This window comes from Hypomesus nipponensis, chromosome 2 (genome assembly GCF_054491055.1).
Source record: "Hypomesus nipponensis isolate SF chromosome 2, ASM5449105v1, whole genome shotgun sequence".
Classification (NCBI taxonomy): domain Eukaryota; kingdom Metazoa; phylum Chordata; class Actinopteri; order Osmeriformes; family Osmeridae; genus Hypomesus; species Hypomesus nipponensis.
In genome coordinates, this window is record NC_140362.1 from 11,272,660 (window position 1) to 11,297,169 (window position 24,510).

At 42.4% G+C, this 24,510-nt stretch overlaps 3 protein-coding genes across 9 annotated transcripts; 2 read left to right on the forward strand and 1 right to left on the reverse strand.

Moving 5' to 3' along the window:
• Nucleotides 1-1,338: 1,338 nt before the first annotated feature.
• crdhl (cone RDH-like) lies at nucleotides 1,339-7,016 on the reverse strand. 2 transcript variants are annotated; one of them, XM_084705854.1, is made up of 8 exons: nucleotides 6,267-7,016; nucleotides 5,604-5,783; nucleotides 4,779-4,913; nucleotides 3,966-4,157; nucleotides 2,695-2,856; nucleotides 2,283-2,402; nucleotides 1,908-2,112; nucleotides 1,339-1,799 (listed from the first exon to the last, which is right to left on the reverse strand). In XM_084705854.1, the coding sequence occupies exons 1-8, from the start codon at nucleotides 6,349-6,351 to the stop codon at nucleotides 1,694-1,696; spliced, it is 1,185 nt and encodes a 394-aa protein (XP_084561980.1). In that variant the 5' UTR covers nucleotides 6,352-7,016; the 3' UTR covers nucleotides 1,339-1,693. The 2 variants fall into 2 exon arrangements, with proteins under 2 accessions (XP_084561980.1, XP_084561991.1); XM_084705865.1 differs by lacking the exon at nucleotides 6,267-7,016 and having other exon boundaries at nucleotides 5,604-5,739.
• On the forward strand, nucleotides 5,651-17,877 carry pogzb (pogo transposable element derived with ZNF domain b). Of its 6 annotated transcripts, none has more exons than XM_084705805.1 (19): nucleotides 5,651-5,793; nucleotides 7,835-7,953; nucleotides 8,124-8,267; nucleotides 8,401-8,615; nucleotides 8,792-8,897; nucleotides 9,118-9,420; nucleotides 10,680-10,762; nucleotides 11,108-11,364; nucleotides 11,500-11,654; nucleotides 11,735-11,835; nucleotides 11,956-12,102; nucleotides 12,229-12,363; nucleotides 12,539-12,792; nucleotides 12,896-13,036; nucleotides 13,239-13,298; nucleotides 13,402-13,514; nucleotides 13,882-15,555; nucleotides 15,699-15,735; nucleotides 15,839-17,877. In XM_084705805.1, exons 1-19 carry the CDS (start codon nucleotides 5,786-5,788, stop codon nucleotides 17,460-17,462), a joined length of 5,676 nt encoding a protein of 1,891 aa, XP_084561931.1. In that variant the 5' UTR covers nucleotides 5,651-5,785; the 3' UTR covers nucleotides 17,463-17,877. The 6 variants fall into 6 exon arrangements, with proteins under 6 accessions (XP_084561931.1, XP_084561940.1, XP_084561959.1 ...); XM_084705814.1 differs by having other exon boundaries at nucleotides 15,842-17,877; XM_084705833.1 differs by having other exon boundaries at nucleotides 8,193-8,267.
• A 974-nt stretch (nucleotides 17,878-18,851) lies between these two features.
• selenbp1 (selenium binding protein 1) lies at nucleotides 18,852-23,079 on the forward strand. Its single transcript, XM_084669555.1, has 12 exons — nucleotides 18,852-19,012; nucleotides 19,654-19,707; nucleotides 19,850-19,962; nucleotides 20,221-20,406; nucleotides 20,739-20,859; nucleotides 21,020-21,202; nucleotides 21,341-21,522; nucleotides 21,625-21,703; nucleotides 21,905-22,026; nucleotides 22,293-22,385; nucleotides 22,555-22,673; nucleotides 22,814-23,079. The coding sequence occupies exons 1-12, from the start codon at nucleotides 19,009-19,011 to the stop codon at nucleotides 22,974-22,976; spliced, it is 1,419 nt and encodes a 472-aa protein (XP_084525681.1). The 5' UTR covers nucleotides 18,852-19,008; the 3' UTR covers nucleotides 22,977-23,079.
• The last annotated feature ends 1,431 nt before the right edge of the window (nucleotides 23,080-24,510 follow it).

The following is a 24,510-nucleotide window of genomic DNA, read 5'->3' on the forward strand; positions in this document are numbered from 1 at the left end:
GAGGGAGGGGGAAGAGGGGGAGAGAAGGAAAGAGAGAGAGTACTTGCATACAGCTACTCTGAGGGGCTCCGCCCTGGCACTGTCATTGATCTGAGGCCATTACGTGGGCTACTGTCCAGGGTCCTGAATGAGAATATCATATGTTTAGGGTTGAGCAAAGAGGCATTGAGGTCAGCATCTGAACGCCCAACAGCAGCTATATAACATAAGAGCTTTTCTATTGTCTCAAGCATCAGCCTGGGTAATGAGGTGATACAGTATGTTTTGAGTGGAGCTCAGCGAATTGCATATAGATTTACTGTTGATTGTTTGAGTGTTTTTCCAGTCAGGCAGTCACAGGGAAATTGCATTTTGCCCTGAGCCTGTGTAATTTAATGTACTGTTGAACTGTTTCTCTAAGCAGAACAAACACCCTGTTCACCCGAAAAGCCGATGTAATAGACTTTCCTGGACTTAGACCTATTGGCTTGTAGCTTTCCATACTTAAGATTTGGTTTTAAATAGTAGAGAAGGGTTGATCTGTTTGTCTCGATTTCAGGCATCCTCATACAAGTGGCCAGTATCTCTGAAAAGTATTTTGACAAAGTTTTCTGCAAAGTAACCCCCCCCCCTGCTCCACTACCACCACTCATCTTTGACATGAGCTTTGACCTCTGTCAGCTGTTGCTGGTTATAAATCGTGACAGGTCAAGCTCCTCAGTTAGGGTGGCCACAGGACCTGGAAGCCTCCGAAGGTGAAAGAGCCTGATCGTTTAACAAGATTAGGGCTTGGGTTCACAGTTCATGGACTTTCCTCTCTTCAGCATGAAGCAGCAAAACACTTACAGCACTACTGCCTCTCTATGGTGCTTGTTGTTCATTATTTCTCACATTTAGTCTTCATGACCGTTTCAACTAAAACCAGTTGAAATTGATGTGTTGATGTGTTAATTTGAACTAATAGTTAGAAATTAAATTGCATACTTTGTTTAAAAGTGGTTAATAGGCCGTCAAGTATAAAAATGTCTACTACTTTGTATAATTTTCTGTCTGAGTGAAACATTTTCTGTCTGTTTTGGATATTCTAGTAACATTAAATCTTAACTCCAGGACCTAATTTTCGGGCAGAAATGTTAATGGAAAATATTTGTTTTATTGGCAGACTCTTCTGCCCTCTGGTGGTAAAAACATGACAAATACACAGTATTACAGTCCCTGGACCGAATGTGATTCTACCATAACCTGGGGTCAGCTCCATTAAATTAATTACAGTAAGTACACAGAAGACCAAAACAGACATTTTAATGGCCATCAACATAATGTAATTTAAATTATCAATTAGTAAACAAATCACTTATTTTCATATGAAATTCTACCAACAATGTCAAAAAGTTTTTTATCGCATCTAACAACCTGATACCCACAAAGATCTCTATAAATTACCTATGTCAAGGCATCGTTAATCCTGTATTTACAATAAAATGTATATATTATCCCTTATCTGAATTTTAACCTACAATGTAACAAAATGGAAAATGTCTCACCTGTAGCAATATAGAGGCAAATGTCACAGAGTCTTCGTTTATATGTAAATTCAGCAATAGTTTACAATAATCTGGGATTAAAGTAGTGGGTGAGAAGATTGAGATTCAGGTTCCACTCCTGGCATGTTGGCTAGAGTTTTTGCGGTACCCTGATTTGCTTGGGTCAAAGTTCAGTTTTTCTCAGTATATCCCACCAGGCGGGCGCTATCCTCCCAGAGTCTCATGGCCACTTCATCATCTCTTCCTTCAGGGGCTGTCTGTTTCACAGCACAATCACTAAAACACACACACACCACATGAATTAAATGTGAAGTGAACACAACTGGACAAATAAACACAACTTGGCAAATTGTGAACACAGCAGGGCATGTGGCAGTAGGTTACCTGAAGTAGCAGCCAGACTGGGGCTCCAGTCCAGGGGTGACAGCACAGTAGATGGAGGTCTGGGCCCCCTGGGCAGGGGTCTTCATCAGGAGCATCGAGGGAGCCGACAGGATGGCCCTCAGCATGGGGAACCAGCTCTCCACGTGACGGCCCAGCTCCGTCTTGATCACCCCCGGGTGCAGACTGTAGGATGTCACCCCCGTCCCTGCCAAGGGAGAGCGATACGGAGATATGGATGTGGGGGCGGGTGACATGTTACAGAGGAGACGTGAGAGAAGAGGGTGGTGACATTGAGGGTTACAGGGGTGAAATTAAAGGAGGTGAAACCAGTTATGGTGATATCCAGTAACCAGTGTGTGACGTCTTTGTGTTTACCTTTCATCCTACGGGACAACTCTCTGGAGAACAGCACATTGGCGAGTTTGCTCTGTCTGTAGCTGATCAGAGAGTTGTATGGCCTCTTGTTGAAGAACAGATCATCAAACTGGATCTTTCCTGGAGCAAACATAGACTTCATGTCATCATTTTCAGTAGATCAATTTATAAAATAAATTTAAATATTACAATTTTGTCCAATCAGGGGCCCTTTCCTCAGCTATTTAAAAGTTATTTATTTTTCTCCAACATTTGAAAACAATCCTATGTCCCTGTGTTCAATGAACAAATAATTAATCAGATGTAATCAATAGTTTACATTAGACTACAACATTAGAAATTATGTACAAATGTAGACAGTGTAAAATACTGTCCTTGTAAATGTTTTTAAAAATAAAGTTCATCAAGTTACCCCCTCGGTGTGCAATACTGGACACATTCACCACCCGGCTGGGGGCGGAGCTTTTGAGCTTGTCCAGAAGGATATTGGTCAGCAGGAAGTGCCCCAAGTGATTGACAGCCAGTTGTGTCTCAAAGCCATCCTCTGTTATCCACTTAGGGCACATCATCACACCTGATGAACAGCAGTTACAAGATAAATTCACCATGATCCACATAATCCCCACTGTAAATGCAGTGGATAATCTGATCAATCTACCTGACATTCATCTAAAACATGATACACCGTACATAATCATTTATAAAGGCAATTTCTTTGGCAGAAACATTTAAAGTCCTCGTACATTCCATGACGTAAACCTGTACGACACAAAGAAACCAAACGACTAGCGGAGGAGGGTCTAGACAGGGTCAACGAGCGGAACTATATTTTTAACAGGTTTGATTCACATCCACCCGCAACCAAACCCTCCCCAACCCTTATTCCACACTGTCATTCAAGGGTGTCTGCAACTCTAACAACGCTTTCCCCCTTCTCCCTCTCACCCCACTATCATGTCCACCTCCCCCACTCCTTCTGCCCCATCAATATTCACACAGCAACACAAGGGGCCCACAGGAGGCCCTGTTCACTCTACAGATCGGACTTCAGATACAACTGTAAGACATGCCATCTGCAGAAGTTAGGGGACAACTCAATTGTTGGATGTGTAAAGGAAGATCATGAAGAGGAGCACAGAGGCCTGGTTGATGACAGAAGCACTTTCAAGAACAGACTCATTCTGTTACAGTACTCAACTGTACTCACTTCAGGAGGTCCTTCCTGCCAGTTGCCATCAGACTGCACAATGGTCTGTGTACTGGACGCTCAGGTCTTTGAGCCAGTGCTGCAGGTACACTTACACTTAGTTCTGACCTCACTCTTAGGTCAATGCACACCAGAACTTTGTTTTATTGTAGGCAATACTATGAATTTACTGTGTACACTTGTATTAACACTGTATATACTTGTATTATCACAGTGTATACTTGTAATGTTACTATGTATACTTGTATTGTATATGCTTGATACTTTTGATGTACAGTGTATTTAATTTGGGCTGCTGTTACCTGAATTCAACCTTTACCTAAAGTTACATCTAATCTAGTACAATAATGACTGAGCAACATCCTCCTCTAAGATGGGCTCATAAGTGTGACTTTCAATAGTATCAAAATGAAACAAAAATCACATTGGTCCCCTGCTTGAAGATTAGGCACACCTAACGTTTTCTTGACACCCACCTGCGTTGTTGATTAGTATGTCCAGACGCTCCTCACTGGCGAGGAACTCCTTGGTGAACTCCCTGACGGAGTACAGCGAGGCCAGGTCTAGGTGGCGGACCACAACATTGCCATTTCCAGTGGAACGGCGGATTTCTTCTGCCGCCTTCTCAGCCCGCGTCAAGTCACGGCATGCCATGACCACCCTTGCCCCTGCATCCAAAATGGACCACAACAGCAATAGGTGTTTGATAGTGTTTTCAATTACTCACACATGCACACATACAACTGCATAAACTCTAATACTAACATTAACTCATTCTCTCTCACCCTTCTAAACACACAGTAATCTAACAGAAAACATCCATTCAACTTTACTTAAATAATGCAACCCCCTAACACGCAAAAACCAACACACCATAATCTGATAGAAATATGGCACAGGACACACATAATCTGATAATCTAGTCATGGAGAAATGGTTTGTCCATTGAGGTTTCTCTCTCAGAGTGCTTTATGGCGATCTCTGATGATAAAATGATTCCACAGCCAGTTCCATGCTGTTCTCTCTTGGGAGATAATAGCTGAATCATTAATAACCAATGGATGGTTGTGTTTGGATTGTTAAAGGTAGGGATTCATTGCCTGGTTAGGATAACCCATAATACCATAATCGTATACAATGTAGGGATGTACATGGTCACATTAATACACACACAGATATAATCAAAATAATGAAAACAAATGCACACCCACACTCAGATCCAGACACACACACACCTCTTATTGAGAGTTTGTCTGACGGCCCCATGCTGAGCCCAACCTATACTGTACCTCGATGTGCCATGTCACGAGACGTCTCCTTTCCGATCCCAGTGTTGGCGCCAGTGATGAGCACTGTCTTGCCCTCCAGTCGGACTGAACATCGACACACACCACCAGCTATCCATTTTCTCAATAGAATAAAGCCTTGGGGCAGAGGGTCCACAAACAATGAGGTTGTAAAACGATTGATTTTCTTTCACAGTATCAGTGTCATTGTAGTTACAGTGAAAGATTGGTCAGAGCATTGTGTGATGTTTCTATTCAATATAGGTAGACTAAAATGTCTCAGTAGTTTAGTGTACTATATTCATGTGCATGGGCACATTTAGGTCTGGGTCCAGTGATCTTTGGCTTGCATTGTCTAAATTTGCCTTTAGCACGTTGTGAATGTTGAATTTAAAATGTTAGATGAAATATTGCTTTTGGTTGTTGTGTGCACAGTAGTGGTGTACGTGTGTGTAAGTACCTGTATGTATTGCAAATAACTTTCAAGACCCGTTGTAATATAATAGGCTAAATATATAATATAAATCATATATTTTGTATAGCAAAATAACAGCAACCTTTTTTATGTTATCGTAAAAAGCAGGAAAAACACATTAAAGCCAAAACAAGTAAACACGGTCAAATACAAAGAATAACAATGCTCCGGAAAAACCTGACCTGGTTTTTACCATCTTTGTACTTTATTTAAAACATTTTGCGATACATTTTTTACGTGTGATTGTTTCAGTCCTCGTAGGTCAACATTCTGTTAGTAATAAGCTACTTTTGTTGATACTTAAATCATCAGACACCACAACAGAAGCGAGAGCCATAAAGGCCATGACTTACAGATCACTGTCATAGCAATGACAGCGCCATACTTCGCCGGTGTAGACAAATCAACTTCATCCCACATATTCTCCGTAGGACCGGACCCACCAGACCACGGGTGGACCGAATACCCTCCGTGGGGATCCCTCTTCATCGAGTGAATCGGTGTTCGTCGGCAACGTTTCGGTCGAATTGAGGCTATGAACAGGTCAAAGAACTTAAACAGAAGCTTTAGCGCCTGTCTTCAGATTACGAAGCGATTACCCCCGATAGTGTGTTATGTGTCCTGGACAATACGCGTCTACAGGCGCACTGATGCTTGCAGGACTGATATGTTAGCTGGACTGGACTGTCTAGCGAATCAATCGAAACAGGCCTACCATCATTTCAAATGAGTAGGCTATACAGGCACTACATTAATCACTCGGGATATCCGTATCCGATCCGTTAGGGATAAATGCAAATGCTGGACTGAGTAAAACAGAACATAGGCTACACATATTACTGTAAGATTTCATAATATTTTAAATGCAGAGGGGGGATGCATTATCTATCTTTTTTTAGCCTACTAACTAAAGCAATGCAACTATGTGCCACCAAATGCATTTAAAGAAAACTAATTAAAATGCTGGCAAACAGGGTGAAATAAATGTTGAGAAGCAATTACATTAGAAAATTCACCTGAAGTGTAAAATGCCCTTTGGGAGTTGGAATCAGATCGATTTGTTTTCAAACAGACGACTGATTGAAAGTGGGCAAATAGCATAAACCCACGGTATGTAGGCCTACCTACACATAATTAACTTATATGCCTATGTTTTATAAAAGTATTGGATCCAGTTCTTCGACATAGCCTATGGGAAACACTGAGATAGGGGGATAGCACAAAAATAAAGAAAATCAATAACATGTAGGCTAGCTACCATAGTTACGCTTTAAGAAGCATTCATACGGTAGTAACACAAACCAAGAATGCATAGCCTATTCATAATGTGGTCATAGCTGGTATACGAACGTGTGCTTCTATTTTATGCCAGTAGAGGCATTAGGGACAATGAAAAAGAAAATAGAGCAGTTTGTAGCCAACTGTATTAGCCTACTCAGTCCACACGCGTTGTTTCGCGTGTAGCCTAAACAATCTGTTCAAGCTAGATTTAACATGGCCATTCAGGTTTATCCTAAATGAATTGCTATACATCATGTAAAATCGTGTTCAAATTGTAATATAATTATTAAGTTGCTACATGTATATCTATCAATACAACCTAAGTAGCTCTAGCTCAATAAGATTATTTAATTTGTTCAATTTTTTTTCAAATGCATGAACCTCCACAGGGTAACAGCCAAATGAGTCGTATGTTTTTCATAAACATCAGAATTGTCTAAAAACTGCCATGTTTCCTGAAACTTCGCACCGCCTTTAAGTGGCGTCTTTTGCGTTTAAAACCAATCACAATAGCCTTCACAAAGCGGAAATGACAACACGTGTTGTGTCAACCAATGGGAGCTCCTGAAAGAGCCTATTCCTGCCCCTTTCTCAGTCATTTTGCAAATGGATTCTGCAAATCGCGCCTAGAATTTCTGCGTGTTCTTTAGTTGTCAGATTGGACTGTCCCAACGGGTATGTATATAATGTAAACAGTCCATCGTCTTAATTTGTTAAAATTTGACACGAGATTGCTGCTTTTAAATATGTGTATCAAATACAAATGTTATCACATTCTGTCTCCTTGCAGGGACACACAACACGCGATTTTCTTTTGTATCACTGCGCGTTCGTGGAACAATAACCCCGTTTTCCGAAACAGTGGGATTATTACTATTCTGCATTGCGGACACGAACATGTGCATTTATAATTCATATAACTGCAGTTTTATTTGAGCGATTTTATCATTTAGTCTTACCTCAAGCCATATATGCAATGAACTACTTTCTCCCCGCCCCTTTTGAAATTGTCTTGTGGTTGTAATGGGAAGTTTGGCGAGTAGCCTATTTCAGAGATTTGGTTCACTTTCAGACAGTTTCTTGCAATAAAGAAAAAGAGATGTTGGGTGTTGAAACCCAGCATCCACGTTACAATCTAGCAGTGTTTAGAAACGATGTCTTATTCACTGAGTAACTGAACAATATGCTAAATAAATGAATTGCCCTAGATAGTACTTTTATTGCTTGCATGATATCGTAGGCAATTTGTGTTTTTAATTTCCTCATGCAATAGTCAAACAATATATTGACTTGGATTTTCAAGCAGCAACATGGACACTGACTTATTTATGGAGTGTGAGGAAGAGGAATTGGAGCCATGGCAACTGGTTGACGACGATGTGGAGGAAGATGACAAGAATATAATGGAGTGTCACGATAACGGTGAGTCAATGCTCAACCATTTCAATGAAGATTTTGCCACACCCATTCTGAGCAGGCACTGTCCACAGTGCAACTGGATGTGTAGTGCAGTTGTAGCCTCTGTGGATATGTCTCTCTTGCCTGCATTTTAAATGTTCAACTTGAACATGTAGCATGTGTATCTCTTGTAGCAAACAATGCTGCCCTCACACCTTCTCCTGAGACTTCACGTCCCATTGTTTCCTCTGCTACTCCAACAGCAGCACAGCAAACTGTCCTCAGTGCAGGCTGCTCGTCTGTGGGGACCATCAAAACACTGCTCTCCACTACAACGCGTGAGTCAAGTGTTGTACCATTCTAATGGCAGAGAAAATAATATTGAACCAGTCAGACAGAATGAGTAGTTGCATAGCTTTTGGAAAATGTGACTGTTTCCTTATCTTTTTTGTCTCTTGCTCTGGCTTTCAGCTTCTATGACAGTATCAGTGCGACCCAACCCCTCTGCTCCCCTAGTGGCATCTGCCCCCATACCGGCTGTTGCTTCTCTGGTGCCTACGGGCATCGCCCAGGGACAACAGCTGTTCCTGACACAAACCTCATCAGGACTGGGCACCATACTGCTGCCCACGGGCAAACCTGGCACCCACTCATCCATCAACCAGCCCATCTTCTTGACTTCACAGGTAAGGCCCTCCTCCTTAACTTTAACCCATTCAATTCAGTTCCAGTCAGCAAGTGATTCAAATAAATCACGGCTTTTCAGCGACCATAGATAAAATGCCGTCAGTCGATTTAGTTCTTATTGGTTTGAGGAAACTTGAAAGATCGTTTCATAATGTTGATCCTTATTCTCTCACAGGGATTCCCAGTCCAGAATGTACGTCCTGCACAGAACACAATCAACCCAATGGGCTTTGTGTTGAACATGCCAAATCAGCCTTTTCAGCCTATTACCCTGCTTGCTGGTAATTCAGTGTTGTAAACATATAAGCTTATTAATACAATTTCATTAGGTGCATTTTCACAGTACTGTGTAAAATGTTTTACAAGTAGAGACAAATGTATTGCTTGGCGTTTATATCCTCTGTAAGGTTAAAGATACTAATGGGAGTGCAAGATATTTTTCTATACATAAACTTATCTATACATTTCTTGTGTGCTGACTATTTCCACCCCATATCCCAGGGTCTCCTGGTGCCCATGTGCTTCGACCTGTGGTAGGGGTGCCCAAGGTAGTCCCTAGGGCCAAGCCTGCCCAGGTGAGACCCCAAATTCCGATCCACCAATTCAGACCCCCCACTGCTCCTGTGCAACCAAAAACCACCATGGCCATCAATATACCTACCATCAAGATACCTGCCACCCTCACCATCCATACAAGCCAAGCTGGCAATGCCAGCAAGGTTACCTTTGCAACCTCCAATACCACGGACACCCTGTCAACTGCTGCCACCAGTACACTGAACCTGAACTCACAGACACAGTCGGGTAAGTTTAATAGAAAAGCTTAAACTTTCGGGTTGTTACTAGGTGGGCAAAAGCCAAGGCCCTAATACACTTCCATTTTGTAAGTGTACGTACTGTGAAGCACTGAGACAGACTCACGAGAGAGAAGGTAATCCCTAGGTGTTTAATAGCACCTTTTGGTATAAATCAAATACAGTAATAAGGAAACTGAAAAAGCTGTGTCGGCGTGTCTCTTCGGTCGCCAAGTCTCTTAGCCTATGGCCCTCCTGGCTCAATCTTTAGGGTTCTTCTCTGTTTACGGCAAGTCTGTGTAGCAGAAAACATGTCCACATCAACCAACATATCACCCCTTTTTGTCCCCTTTTGTACTCACCAGGAGTGGGGTAGATGAGCAACAGGTGTGCCTCGTTGAGGCTCTCTTCCCCAGCCCAGGAGTAAAGGGCCGGGCTGAGGCTTTGCATCGGTAACGGGCTGCCAGGCCTATGGCCGACAAGACCCCCTTGTCACAGTACGCAAACACAACACAAGCTGCATTGCTTACAAAATCCACTGCGTACTCTGTCTAAATGCAGGGTTTCCCACAGCACTTTCAGTTAAGGCGGCCGCCTAAGCAACACATAGCAAAATCCGCCATGTTCCTCTGTCCTATTTTCTCCTTTCCATTCCAAAACGCCAGTCTCCCTTTTCTGCAGAACGCATTAGTCTATCGCACAAACTATCCCCCCTCCCTTTAGTCTATCGTGAAAACTGCCCCCTCCCCCCAAACCCCATCCTACCACCTTATCTAACACATTTTCAGTGGGAAACCCTGAAATGGATGTTATGTCCACTAGAAGGCAGGTCAGCAACAACATTTTCTACCTGTCCGGACATGCATTCCAACTACTTCTGATTTCTACAACAGTAAACATGGTGACGGAGGAGGAGGTGTTGTTAATGTCTTAACAAGATGATAGAAACAGCGGCAGTGGTGCCAGTTTCTCCAAAATGCTCTGCCATTGTGTACTATTACTTGTTTGATGTTTATTTTTTTCCATTTTGCTGTCAGAGGATCTTTGGTATACTGCCACACGATCTCTGCTTGTATTGCGCCTTGCACATGCGTACACTTCCAGCACAACGGCAGCCATCATGCGTATGCGTACACATACTCAATTTGAAGTCAACGATGGCCTTCACAGAAGGCCTTTGACATAACATGAAAACAACTTGAACTAGGCCTTTAACTCGACTTAAATGCAGTTCTGTCGTCAGCTAACATGCCGTTGTTGTTTTTCCAGTTTCTAAATCCTCTCAGCAGATGAAGTGTCCTAGATGTGGAAGCCTTTTCAAAATGCAAGCAGCCCTACAAGGACACATGTGTGTAAGGACTTTTAATGCATCTCAATGACTGACATTTATGCAACACCCCGCCCACCTACTCACACAAAAGGTTGAAATTGTGTGAAATTGTTATAATGACATATGTATGACGTTACACAATCATATGATTATTGTTAAACCTCTGTACACCTAGGCAAAAAAAAATGTATTTACACTGCAACATTTAGTAAAATTCAGAGAGATGATGGTGTTTGGTCATTGGAATTTCAATATATGGGACTATCTAATGTCTTCTCATGAGCCACCACCACTAATCTGGTTGATCAGATGGTTATTAATTCAATTACGTTAAAGGTGCTACTGTATGTGACTTCCCCCTTCCTAGTTCTGCTGTCCAGACATTGTAAACACCACTTACGCCAGTAGCACCACAGTCAACACTCTAGCAGGGTCTCCTAGCAGGGTGGTTTCTGCAAACGCTTCCCAGGCTCCTGTCAACACTTTGAGTCCCTCGAAGTTGGTCATGAATGTGGAGTGCTTTTACTATGGTACCAAGAGGGGTTATCATGAGCCGGATCTCAACATCAGGAAAACCCCCATGAAGTGCCAAGTCTGCTCCATGACACTCATTGATAACGTTAGGTGAGAGTACTACAGTATTATTATATTATTATATGTTTTATATTTGAGTTCCACACTGCTCATGCTAAGATACTGTTCTGTGTGTGTGTTGTTGGATTTGTGGCTCTTAGCCTGTTTTGTCTTTGCCCTTCACAGCATGATGAGCCACATGTGGTGCCACTCAAATCAGGGGTCACAAAGTAGTCTGTCGAATGCACTCAAGTCCTGCCAGTACTGCTTCCGGCAGTTCTGCTCAACCAAACAATGGAAATGCCATTTAGACAAAGTCCACAGTCCCATTGAATATCCCTGTAAGTATTAACTGCAAAATGTTTGTGCAGAAATATACTTATTGTTGTATTGAAATAAATGAATGTCTCTGTCCTACCAGGCATATGTAAGATTTGTGAGTGGGTGTTTGAGAGTGAGCATGTGTTCCTGAACCACATGAAGGCCACCCACAAACCAGGCGAGATGCCATACGTCTGCCAGGTTGGTGAACTTTGACCTCCTTGTACCCTGATGACCCAAATCTGTCAGACCATTTTGAGTTTCGTGCAAAAAAACTAATAACTTCCACAATCTGCCATCCTCTCCTTCTCGTGTTGACAGGTGTGCGAATACAGCTCATCCTTCTTCTCACATGTGTATAACCACTTCCTGTTGTATCACCGTAAGACAGTCTACTTGCTCTGTGTCTACTGCCTGAAAGTTTTCAGGAACGAGACGTCCTACCAACAACACTTTTTGCGCCACCAGGTAAATAACAAAAATATGTATTTAAAATGCTGATATTGCAAGAATCATGTGGATCCTTTCATTGAATTGCTTGTGAATGGACCCTAAAACCATCTTTTTTGTTGATTCTTATATTCTTTTCTATAGAATCACAAAGCTTTCCACTGCAACAAATGTCGCCTCCAGTTCATCCTCTTACAGGACCTGATAGAGCACAAGACGCAGCACCACCGCACTGTTTGCAAGCCCAAAGAGTTGGAAGGCTTGCCATCAGGGACTAAAGTGAGTAATTTTGTGGACAGAAATATAATTTCTTGGAATCAGTCATTACCTTTTATTCATTTTTTTATTGTTCCCATTTCTTTGAATATATAAAAACAACATTGCTCACTACTTACTCTACGTTGTGTTGCTTACACCTCAATTGAATCATCTTACTATTCATGTGCCCCATAAGGTGATCATCAGGGCCCGGCCTGCAAACGAGATCCAAGTTGCCAGGAGGAACCCACTCATGCCCGTTGATCCTGAGTTCCCCCCTTTTCCCATGCAAGAACCTGCCCATCACTACAGCGCCTTGAAACTTCTGAAGTTGAAGTCACCCAAAAAATCTCCATTGTCCATAGAATCTCAGCAGGGCAAAGGCAACCCACACAAAAGAAAATCAGTCAGCAAAATGCTGGATATGCTGACAAAGTTCCAGGACAAAAGGTGATTTTTTTTTTGCTGTTTCGGACTTTTGTATACAACTTCTTAAGGTGTTTGTGTGTATGCTCTGTCTGTATGAGGTTAGTTGACCATTCAGCTTTTCCAGTGGCATGCTCCTGGACCAGAGGTGTATGGAGTGTGGAACAGGTGTGGCCAGTTTCCCCGACCACTACCCTACCTCCGTGCGGTGTTTGCTGTGCACCTACAAGACTTGTTGCTCCCGCTCCTATGCTGACCACATGATCGAGTGAGTGTAGAAATTTCCATCAAAAGTTAATTTTACAACTCATACATGCATACAATTATGCACATATGAAGTTCTGATAATCATTTATAGGTATAAAACATTTGTGGGAAGTAATTCAGTTTCACAATCTCTGACAGGCATGAGTTTTGCGTATGTTAAGTATTTTGAAAAGTAAAATAATTGTAATTTATCTTGCTTGCAGCAACCATGTACCTCAAACAAACACCAAGTCCTTTCCTCTGCATAAGAAGCCACCCCCCTGGTAAGATCGGTCATGCTCAGTTTTAATGTCTCTTTCTTTGTACAGGTATGTGTAAAATCTCTCTGCAAAGGTTATTTGCTTTCTTCTTCCCTTTCTCTCTCAGTTATTTTAAGCTACAGTGTTGTGGGTGTGACTTTTCCTCCCCTACTGGTGACCTCATGGCCAAGCACTTGGTCCAAAACCCAGACCACAAAAAAAGCACATGTGAACGAAAGAGTAAGTGTGCACTCTGAATAATCGACAGTTTGTATTGTTTTGTGTGTTTTCTGTTTTAACTATTTCAACTTAAAAGCACAACCAAAAAGCTTCTCACAGCAGTGATGATGGCATCTCTTACACATTTAGCTGGTTGGTTTGGTAAGGTAAATAAACAGGAACAGTCTTGAATCAAGTGAGGACAATTGTATAATGGGGAATAAATCCTTATTTAAACCTTGTTTATATTAAACAGTTGTGTTATACTTTTGCTCTTTGAGAATAGTGCAGAGGCTTCTGACCTTATGAAATCGAGGTTGTGAAATCATGGCAGTCTGAAGCACAAGACTAACAGCTGGCTTTGTGATTTTCTACCCCCCTTCCTCAGAATATGTGGAGTTTGACATTGGATTCTGCCAAGACGAGGAACTAGAAAAGAATGAAGACTTGCAGAAGCCTGCTTGGGCTTTAATAGAACACTGGACAAAACCTCTCCCTCCCGGCGTTGACGGTGCCATTACCGAGACCCTTAACTTCACTGTAAACTCTGGCCCTCAACATTCCTTATCCAAGAACAGTGATGCCATAGACTACTTCAACTTGCTTTTCCCCAAGGAGCTCATTGAACTCATTGCTTACGAGACCAATGCACACGTCAAGACTTGCCAGTTCCTTGGCTGGCATGACCTTAACTGGATCCCTGTCACCACCCATGATATCAAAGTCTTCATTGGTCTAAGTATCCTTATGGGCCTCGAGAACCTTGCTGAACTACCACATTATTGGTCCTGGAAGCACAATGCAAAGTGTGACACCTTTTTCCGAGCCATGACAATCATTCGTTTTCAGCAGATATCTTCTAACATCTGTATGGGGAGTCTCCTGACGGAGGAGCATAGTGGCAATGCCAGCAGTGATAAGTTCCATATTTTCCAGCCCATGCATAACATTTTGGGCCCTGCCATGTGGAACGCCTACCAGCCCAACCAGTGCCTGTCCATTGACCGTGCTCTGTTGCCCAGTCATGAGGACAAAACCAGCTCCACCAAAGGGGACTCCAAGGCTCCACCACAGGTGTGGCTGCTCTGCGACTCCAAGTCAGGCTACTGCCACAGGTTTCTCATTCAGTTGAAGAAGGAGAAAAATATTGATTTGGGGTTCAGTGTCGTCTCCCCACTGGTGGAGGGCCTTCATGAAAAACACCACCAACTCTTCCTGGCCAGTTCCTTGACTTCTGTGCCACTCATGCAGAAGCTTCTAGACCAGGGCATATATTCTTCAAGCTCCTTCCCCACTCAAAGTCCCATCATTCCCAAAGAGATCTGGGAGCAGGGCAGACTGGAGAACCCTGGGGACTTCCTGCAGAGGCAGTATGGCCCCCTGTTGGCCACCCGCTGGATGGACACCAAGGAGATGGGCTGCCTGTCCACAAATGCCAAGCCCGGGAAGCCAGACACGGTGTGGAGAAAGTCCCAGACTAAAGTAGGTGAACTGAGCCCCATCAACCGTCCTCTGGCCTTCAGACTCCTCCAGGAGAACATGAGGGGTGTGGACATCTGCAAGCAGCTGTTAGCCTGCAACCCACTCGGAGGCCTGCAGCACAACAAGTACTGGAAAAGTCTTTTTGGCTTCCTGGTTAACTTGAGCATCGTCAATGCATTCATCGTGTTGCGGGAGAGCCGTAAAGACAACCCACCACAGTGGGTGCAGGATGGACTTTTCACCCAGGTCGCCTTTCGAAAGCGCTTAGGAAACCAATTATTGAAGAGCGTCCGGAAACGCACTTGGGTCTCTGAGTTTAAAGCGGATACAGTCCAGAAGAAAAAGAGATTGAGAGTTCAGGTGAAAACAGAAGCTTCAACACTACAATTAGATGGAGACGGAAGGAAAACTGTCAGACACAGGATGGTCAGACTCACCCCTAGGACCAGAAGGTGCCGGACCTGCCATCTGAAGAACCTCCGCCACGAGAGCGTGTATGGATGCATCATTTGCAAAATCAACCTTTGCAAGAGGACATCCTGCTTCTGGGAATACCATGGCTACCCACCAAATACTCAAGGTTGGTCACTCCATTTGAAAATGGGTCATTCAAATATGGTTATGAATCATTTTATCATCACAATTTCTTTTTCTACTTATTTTTTATTAATGTATTTTGTGTGATAGCTTTTTTTTCATCCATTTCACCTCTTTTTACTACAGGAAACACAAAGGTTGGATTTGTTGAAGATGAAACAAGGTATTGTGTTAAGACATTATTACAAATAAAATTATATTGTTTTAGTCCAAAATTGGGTGTCCTCTGTAGTGACTCATTTTTTATACTTTTTTTTTAATCATAGCAGAAGCAACCAGTGGGTCGCTTCAGACCAGGAGGATGACATAGACCTTGGAATGGCCCCAGTTGAGGAGATGGACTCAGATACTGATGATGATAGCCAGTTTGAGGTCATTGGCGAGGAGACAAGTCATCAAAGAGAATCTAAACCTCCATTATTGCTGCCCATGCCAGCAGAGCCCCCTGATGAAACTCAAACAGAGCTGCCGGTGGTTAAAGACAATGTAGAAGTGCTCTCAGCACGCCAGCTGAGGATAGCTCTATGTGCCCTATGTAGTGGAATAAGCCTCGCCTCAGCAGACTTCTCCACCCAACCCCAGCTCATCCAAAAATGGCTGGCAGACAAAAGGAGGCAACTAATGCACGATAGCAAGGAACAAGACAGAGGTAAGGCAGTAGAGAGTCTTGTGGAATGGGTCTTATCCCAGCGTGAGCTGCAACTGCCTGTCAATGAGAGGAACCTCTTCCACAAGGCCTCGGAGATCCACAAACAGGGCAGCTTCAGCGGCTCCTTTCGTATCTCCTACGACTGGGCTGTGGGATTCATGCTGCAGCATAAACTGGGTCTGCGTCCCCCAGGCAGGGCCCCCACAGTCAGCCTCAGCCTGCCACGCTCCATGGAGAACAACATCAGTGATTTCACCAAGTTCACCTCGAGAGTAATCCATGTCCACAAGATACCCCACACCGCCATAGCAGCCATGGATGAGCTGTCTGTCTTTGTGGACTTCAAGTGGCTTGCAGACAAGACCAAGGTGGGGAAGCATGCAGCCCTTCGTATGGTTGGGAGTGGGGATCCTCTGTTCACTATTTACCTGGCTGCACTGGCAGATGGCACTTTGCTGCCCACCTTGGTCCTCACAAAGGAGCCGCTGCCTGACTCGGTCCCATCTAATCATGTCATACTGGTAGCGAAGCAAGAGTGCATGACCAGGGAAGATGACTTAGATCTATGGCTCTCTCGGGTGTGGCAGCAGCACATGCCAGAAAAGAGCCAAAGCAATAAAGCCATGCTAATCCTCGATGGCAATTGCGAGCACGTGTCTGACCACTTTCTGGGCACCCTCAGTGACAGCTGTACACTGCCGGCAGTTGTTCCTACCGGTTGTACCAGCCGTATTCAGCCTTTAGAGATGTGCATACGACCGATACTGCAACGCTTCCTGATTGCCCGCTGGGCCCAGCTGGCAACTGAGGATGGGCTGACAGGGGCTTCATGCAAAGATGTTGTTCGGCTGCTGACAAATTGGCTGGTGGAGGCTCTATCCTGCTTAGCTGATCAGCCCGAACTGGTCTGGAAATCCTTCCTCATTACTGGGCTGCTCACTGAGCAGAAGAACCATGAGACCATTCAGAGCCTGGAAAATGCCCAGTCCATGCTGTTGACTACTCTGACAGGAGTCCTGGTGGGGCCAGAGTTGGCTGCATTTGAGCAAGAGGATGAAGAGGATACACACAGTGAAGAAAGGGATTTAGGTGGGAAGGTGGATAATGTCTTACCACAGCCCCTTGTGGAAACGGATAAGGACAAAATTGAATTTGAGAAGGACATGGATGAGGAAGATGTCGAAAAAACTGATGATGAAGATGATGTAATAGAGGATGAGGACAAAATGGATGAGGATTAGGTAAACGTATGACAATAACCATTTAGATTGCAGTTGAGGACAAAAATGGGCTATGATCATTATAGTAAAACAATTTGGTGAGGTGAAGTATCTACCACACAGCCCCAACAGCGTCCATTATAAAAAAACATCTTGTTTTCCTCTCTGGTTCCTACTCTGCAACACTATTTTCTAATTGAATCGGTTTCTCCAGTTAATTGGTCAATGTGCCATAAGGCACCCCAAAAAACAGACTCCATATGGACCCCATGCAAGTCTTGCTATTATTTAATGTAATTTTGGGTCAAAAGTTTGAAATGTCCCTCAAACTTAATCTGTTGACGTGTGATACATCCTAAAAAGTATATTGCTTGAACCTGGCTGTTAATATTTGTAGAGATGCTGTTTCACTTTTAATAAAGTATAATGCAGTTGACATACGTCTTCATGTTGTTTTATGTTCTTCATAATTCCCTCATTGAGATGCCCGCAACAATAGGCTTATGTCTGAATCAAATTCGCTGTTGGATCACCATGTGACATATCTTCCTTTCAGATTTAATTAAACATCAAACGACATTGCGTCTAATGCTGGGTACACACCACAAGATAATAGGGCTAATTTTGGGCTGATTCCCCAAATCCGATAAACCTAGGTAATGTCCCAACAATCCTATGTATTGTCACGATTATCTACAGATTATTTTATCAGATTTTCCCTAGGCTTGATGTGTGTTAAGAGTGACCATGCAAACTTGCTCGGAAGAACGTCGGATCCGCCCCGATCGCGAACATGTTAAATATTAACGATCAGAAATCCTGATGTGTGGGGGGGACCTCGAGGACAAACACCACACACTATAGGAGCAACGTCTCAATCTAGGATTTGTCCTAATGTTTGTGGTCTCTCACATTTTGAAAATCTTAAAAGATTTACAACATTTTAGTGTGTAGCCTACTACCCAGCATAACGTAATTTATCAGCCGTATCACATGTGCATATCAAGTAGGCCTATCGCCGTTGGCCGTCTCTGTAGGCTTCCCATCCAATCAGTTAAGTTAGAAACGGCACTGGTATTTTCTGTACTATTTTTCCATTGGCTGAACAACAGAAATTCATAACTTTTGATTGGATTGGCAAGACACTCCCATGTGCGTTGATGGACACGTTATAGTAGCCTATTGACTACACTAGTGAATAAAACTTTACTAAATAGTGAATACAACTTTTGGCCCAGAATAGAAGAAGGATGTCGTTTACTAGTGCTGTTTTGAGGAATTGTCAAATATTCATCTTGGGAAAGTAGAGGAAACCAGCCGCAGACCCTATCAAATCATGTCAGCTGGAGAAAAGGCAGTCGACAGAAAATCTTCTCGTATTATGTAGGATCGAAGTTGCCAAAACACGCCCCTATCTCCTTGGCCTAATTTTTACATGAACCATACCTCATAAACGTCCTACCACTCAAACAGCTTCTACAAAAGCTACAACATTTCCATTTTCTCACCGAATGACACTGAGATCAGTTACGGACTGAACTTTGAACCTGGTTGAAGTAACTGCAGGATGGGTTAGTAGGATATATGCCTGATTACTTCTACTTTGTTGTTAACGTAATAACTTAACTGAACCATTATGCATTTGTGCATGCATTAGTGCTTGTTTGGATTTTATACAAAGAAATTGTAGGCTTGTTCTTAATGGTAGAATGCGTAAATTAACTTTTGCATATCTCTCCCCCAGCTGCGAACGGTTTAGAAACTACGAATACTTCTTCTCAGAGTCGTTCATTTGGTTTTGAACTGTGCAGCGAAAGTTACTCTAAACGCAATACATTTGTATATGTTTTGAACAAATGTAAAAATAAGTGGATATCTGTCCAAAGTTCGCGACATTTATAAATGTGCTATAGAAGTTTGCTATATTTTTTACACCGAGATTACAACATAAAAGCCACTGCTATAGTATAATATGCACTAGCCTATACTGAGGCTGATATTCCATATTGATGGAAAGGCAATTCAAACAATGTATCGTTTAAATGATAGACATATTGTTATTGCAGCATATTTTGAGGGAAAATGTTAAAATATTGTAAAGTATAGAACATATTCACTTCAATTTGGCAACTAACTGAGAAACTGGGCTTATCTTTTTGCAAACGTTCGACTGGAGTGAGAAAAACAGCTGTTTTCCTGTTTATCTTAACAGCCAAGCGCCCATGTTGTGGTCCTGGCTACAAGAGCCCCCTGGATGCCATGAAGGGTGAGTGAAAACCCTGCACTTGTAGGACGCACTACTGAGACCACTAAAGGCTTGAGTTAATTGCATATTGAAACATTTGACAACATTTAAAGATATTGGCAGAATATGAGAATGTTTAGTTATCATGTGTCTTCTGAAATAGGGCCTCGGGAGAAGATTGTGTATTTGCCTTGCATCTATCGTAACACAGACATCGAGAAACCAGATTACCTGGCCACAGTAGATGTGGATCCCAAGTCCACCACCTACTGTCAGGTACTAAAGTTTGTGATTTACATGCAACACTTTTCAAGCCTTTGGACATAATCCCCTGTGATGTGTCAGTTTGTGTTGTGACAGATGATGCATTTTCCGTTTTTTGAGTCTGTAGAAGGAATCTTTAGTTACATTTGAAATATATTACAGTTTTAGTCACTTTTTGAATGAAAAAGTATGCAAATAGAACTAAAAACAAACAAGAAATTGACCAGAAACTATAAAGTGTTTAGTGCCCTTGTGGATGCCCCCTGGCAGGTCATCCACAGGCTGCCCATGCCCAACATGAAGGATGAGCTCCACCACTCTGGCTGGAATGCCTGCAGCAGCTGTTTCAGTGACTCCTCTAAGAAGCGCAATCGCCTCATCCTGCCTGCTCTCATCTCCTCGCGGATCTATGTTGTGGACGTGGGAACAAACCCCCGTGCTCCAAAAATGCACAAGGTAACAAGTCAAGCAGTGTTTGGGTTTATGTTTGGCTTGTACTTTCATGTCTGTTTTTTAGAATTCTAATGGTATTCATAGTGCATGCACACTTGCATGCATAATTTTTTCTGATTTTCTCACAACCGAAAAGTATAAAACTAAAACTTCATATCTTCTTGACAACAATTTAGCCTTTGTTATCCACTTTGAGTTCGACACATACTGTGCTGAGAAAGTTATATATGTAAAAAAAAAAATATATATATATTTGTATTGTATTTTTCAGTTCCGAGAATACATTTCCCCAATCAAAAGTAATGTAACCTAAAACAGTTGATGTGCTCCCCTAGGTAGTGGAGCCCACAGAACTTTTCTGGAAGTGTAACTTGGCCAACCCCCACACTACACATTGCCTGGCCAATGGCCAGATCATGATAGGCTGCATCGGAGACCCCTCTGGCAATGGCAAGGGTAGGAGACCCATCAGGAGATGGGAACTTTTGAGTCTATATTGAAAAGCATGACCACTTTATATTAGTGAGGTCAATCCATATACAAATCAGACAGCAGTGAATCCAAAAGGAACCAACACCCTGATTACCTAATGAGGCATATGTGCTGTTGCTCCCAGGAGGATTTGCCTTGCTGGACGGTGAAACGTTTGAAGTGGTGAGTAACTGGGAACTTCCTGGGGAGGCTGCACCTTTTGGCTACGACTTCTGGTACCAACCTAGACACAATGTCATGATGAGCAGTGAATGGGGCGCTCCCAAAGCTCTCGCCAACGGCTTCAACCCGGAACATGTCAAAGAAGGTGCATAAATTGAGGAGTCTGTTTATAGTTGGGAAGTAGGCCAACCATGTGAAATATGAGAATACCAGTGTGAACATAAGAGACAGAATACAATCAAATAAAGATGTCACCAAATATTGACTAAATGTGTTGGTGTAGGTCACTATGGCTCTTCCATCCACGTGTGGGACTGGACCACCCATAAGAAGCTGCAGACCCTGGACCTGGGGGAGGAGGGCTTGGTCCCCCTCGAGATCCGTTTCCTGCATGACCCTGCTGCTGCCGAGGGCTATGTGGGCTGTGCTCTATCAAGTACCGTCTTCCACTTCTTTAGGACTGAGGTGAGTGAGTGCAGGACAGTTCACATGTCAGATCACTCAAAAGGGAACTACGGCACTAAATGAATAGAAATACATTTTATATTTATGTTTTCTCTATTTAAGAAAGGGGACTGGGATGCAGAGAAGGTCATCAAGGTTCCCAGCAAGAAAGTGGAAGGATGGGTCTTACCTGAAATGCCAGGTGTGTGTGTGCGCATGTGTGCATACCATATTTAGTTGTAGGAAGGCGATTTTGTACTAGAGTTCATTGGTTTATCACAGGCTCAAAACTCTTTGATATTTATATATAGTTAATCAGCAGCACCAGAGATGATAGTGTAGATGAGTGATTTGTTAACCTATTAAATGCTCTTTGACTAAGTCTATGATTGATCTGTTTCAGGTCTGATTACAGATATCCTGATCTCTCTTGATGACCGCTTCATGTACTTCAGTAATTGGCTGCATGGAGATATAAGACAGTATGACATTACAGACAGGAAGAACCCTCGTTTGACTGGCCAGGTGACATTCTGTTTTATAATCACTAGAATACCTCACTATGAACATAGAATACCACATAACATGCTAAATATATTTTATACAAAAACGTTCAAAATGACGACTCAATAATGAAACAGTTATTGGAGTTAAAATGTTGAATTGGTGTGGTGAAACTGGACTGTGATGCTGTACAATAAGTTTAAAATTGTAAGCAAGTAGTTGTGATTATGACATTTTCTCCAGGCAAACACTGGTTAAGTTATGCATATTTTCTTTGTTGTTTCCAGATCTTTCTGGGTGGCAGCATCTTGAACGACGGGCCAGTCAAAGTCCTGGAGGATCCAGAGGACCAGAGCCAGCCTCCTCCACGCATCATCAAGGTCTGTATCTTTATATAATATAAGTTTTTTTTTTTTGTGTTGCTATAGATGATAAATAGCTGTGGTAAAATATGTAACTTACTGTATGTGTTTCCAGGATATTATATGCCATAGGTAGCATGGTAACATTTCTGACGTGTGTGTGTGTGTACACGTTTGTGTGATTCAGGGGAAAAGGGTGCAGGGGAGCCCCCAGATGTTACAGCTGAGTCTGGATGGGAAGAGGCTATATGTGACCACATCTCTCTACAGCGCATGGGACAAGCAGTTCTACCCCAAAATGATTAAGTCAGACCCTCTACATTGTGTTTACCACCTAATATTAAAACCCAGTTATTCTACTGGTTACTTTCTAAGTACATTTCAGATTTAGGTCAAAGCTGATCTAAATACAAAACTTTTGTCTCTTTGTCTCCCCCTCTCTGTAGGGAGGGCTCTGTTATGATGCAGATGGACGTAGACACAGCCAATGGTGGCCTCAAGGTTAACAAAAACTTCCTGGTTGACTTTGGGAAAGAACCTGGAGGTCCTGTGTTAGCCCACGAGCTCCGATACCCCGGTGGAGACTGCACCTCTGACATTTGGCTGTAATAGTCCTAACCACCCCAGATTGTTACGGTGGCCTCTTTTTACCAAATCTCTTGAAAATGATAAAATGTGTGAATGGAGAAGCTTAATAAAAACTTCAAAGCTGGGTAGGTAGGGTAGCCTGTCTGTCTGTTTCAGGCATGATTTGTACAGCCACTATTCTAGGTCTGCTTCATCCCACAAGGGATTTTATTCGCCATGAATGTTTGCACAAACAAGGAATTTACTTTGGCAGGGAGGTGCATACATTAAACATATAGGAATATTGAAACTTAAATATGTGGGCTAACTATACAAAAGGAGCAAAGTCTAGCTAATACTAAGGGGGGTCTAGCTAATACTAAGGGGAATCAAAAATAAAATATAAGTAGTCATAATTTACAATCTAACCTCAAAAAAGTGTGCAAAAGAACAATACAATAGTGCAATTTGCAATGTGTAGGGTGTCATTGTGCAGCTTGTGATTTCAAGTCAGTGTGAGTCCTTGGCCTTATTAAAGTGGCAAACAGCGGATGGGAAGAAACTGTTCATGTGCGTATATCTTGCTTCGAGCATGCATTCCAAGTAACTGTGTAATACGTGTTGTAGCCCATGTCTCCACTAGGAAATGCTGAGTGAATATGAACATGACACACTCATGTAAACATGTCATTTGTAGTTGTATGACAGGTCACAAAGAGCTGTTTCATGAAAATGAAATTAATGATCTGACTAAGGCAAGCATGTTTTCTTTTTTCAAAGCACTTATAACTACAGCTGACTTTCTGTATAATCAATTAGTGCATATTTTAACTGTGGTCAAATTGTCATTTAATGGAAACTGGTAATTTTGCAATGTTTAATAAAATGGTTGCAACTGATATTTCTGGATGTCAAAACATTTGTTGCTAGGCTCTAGGCCAACTCTTGGCTTTTTGCTCACTTATTTGAACATCTCAGTTTGCTCAGAGGAGTGGATAAGTCGGTAGACAGTTCTTTAAAGTGTTGCAGAGAAAATGGAGATAAAAGATTAATGTAAAAAGTTGTTTTTTTAAACAATAGCCAACTTCAAATGACTTCCATATGGTGTACAGGTTCTTACATTTGGAATCTTGTTGCCATCCACCCCATATCTTAAAAACACTTGAAACACATTTAAGTAAAGTAAGAAGTTCTGATACAGAACTCACCAGTGCATAGTAATGCAACTTTAGAGAGAATATGAGCTACAATATCAAACTGAAGAGAGCCACGGATTTTCACAATCAAGGCCAGGTTGCATCCTTTGTTTGATAAAATATTAATAGTAAAATATTAAGGTTTAATTGAAATTGGTTGCTGCTTGTGGTTTGCTGTCTTAACAGGAATGAGCTGGGCACATTATTCTGGACACCTTATTCTGTTTTTTGTTGGCCTCCTCTGCCTTTGACCTGTGCTCTCGGCAGTGCTTCTTCTCAGCAGGATTAGGGAATGTATTGCAATATGGTGACATGCCTGGAAAACATTGGGAGGAACTCTCTGTCACTTTCTCTGAAACACACACACAGACAGGTTGCAC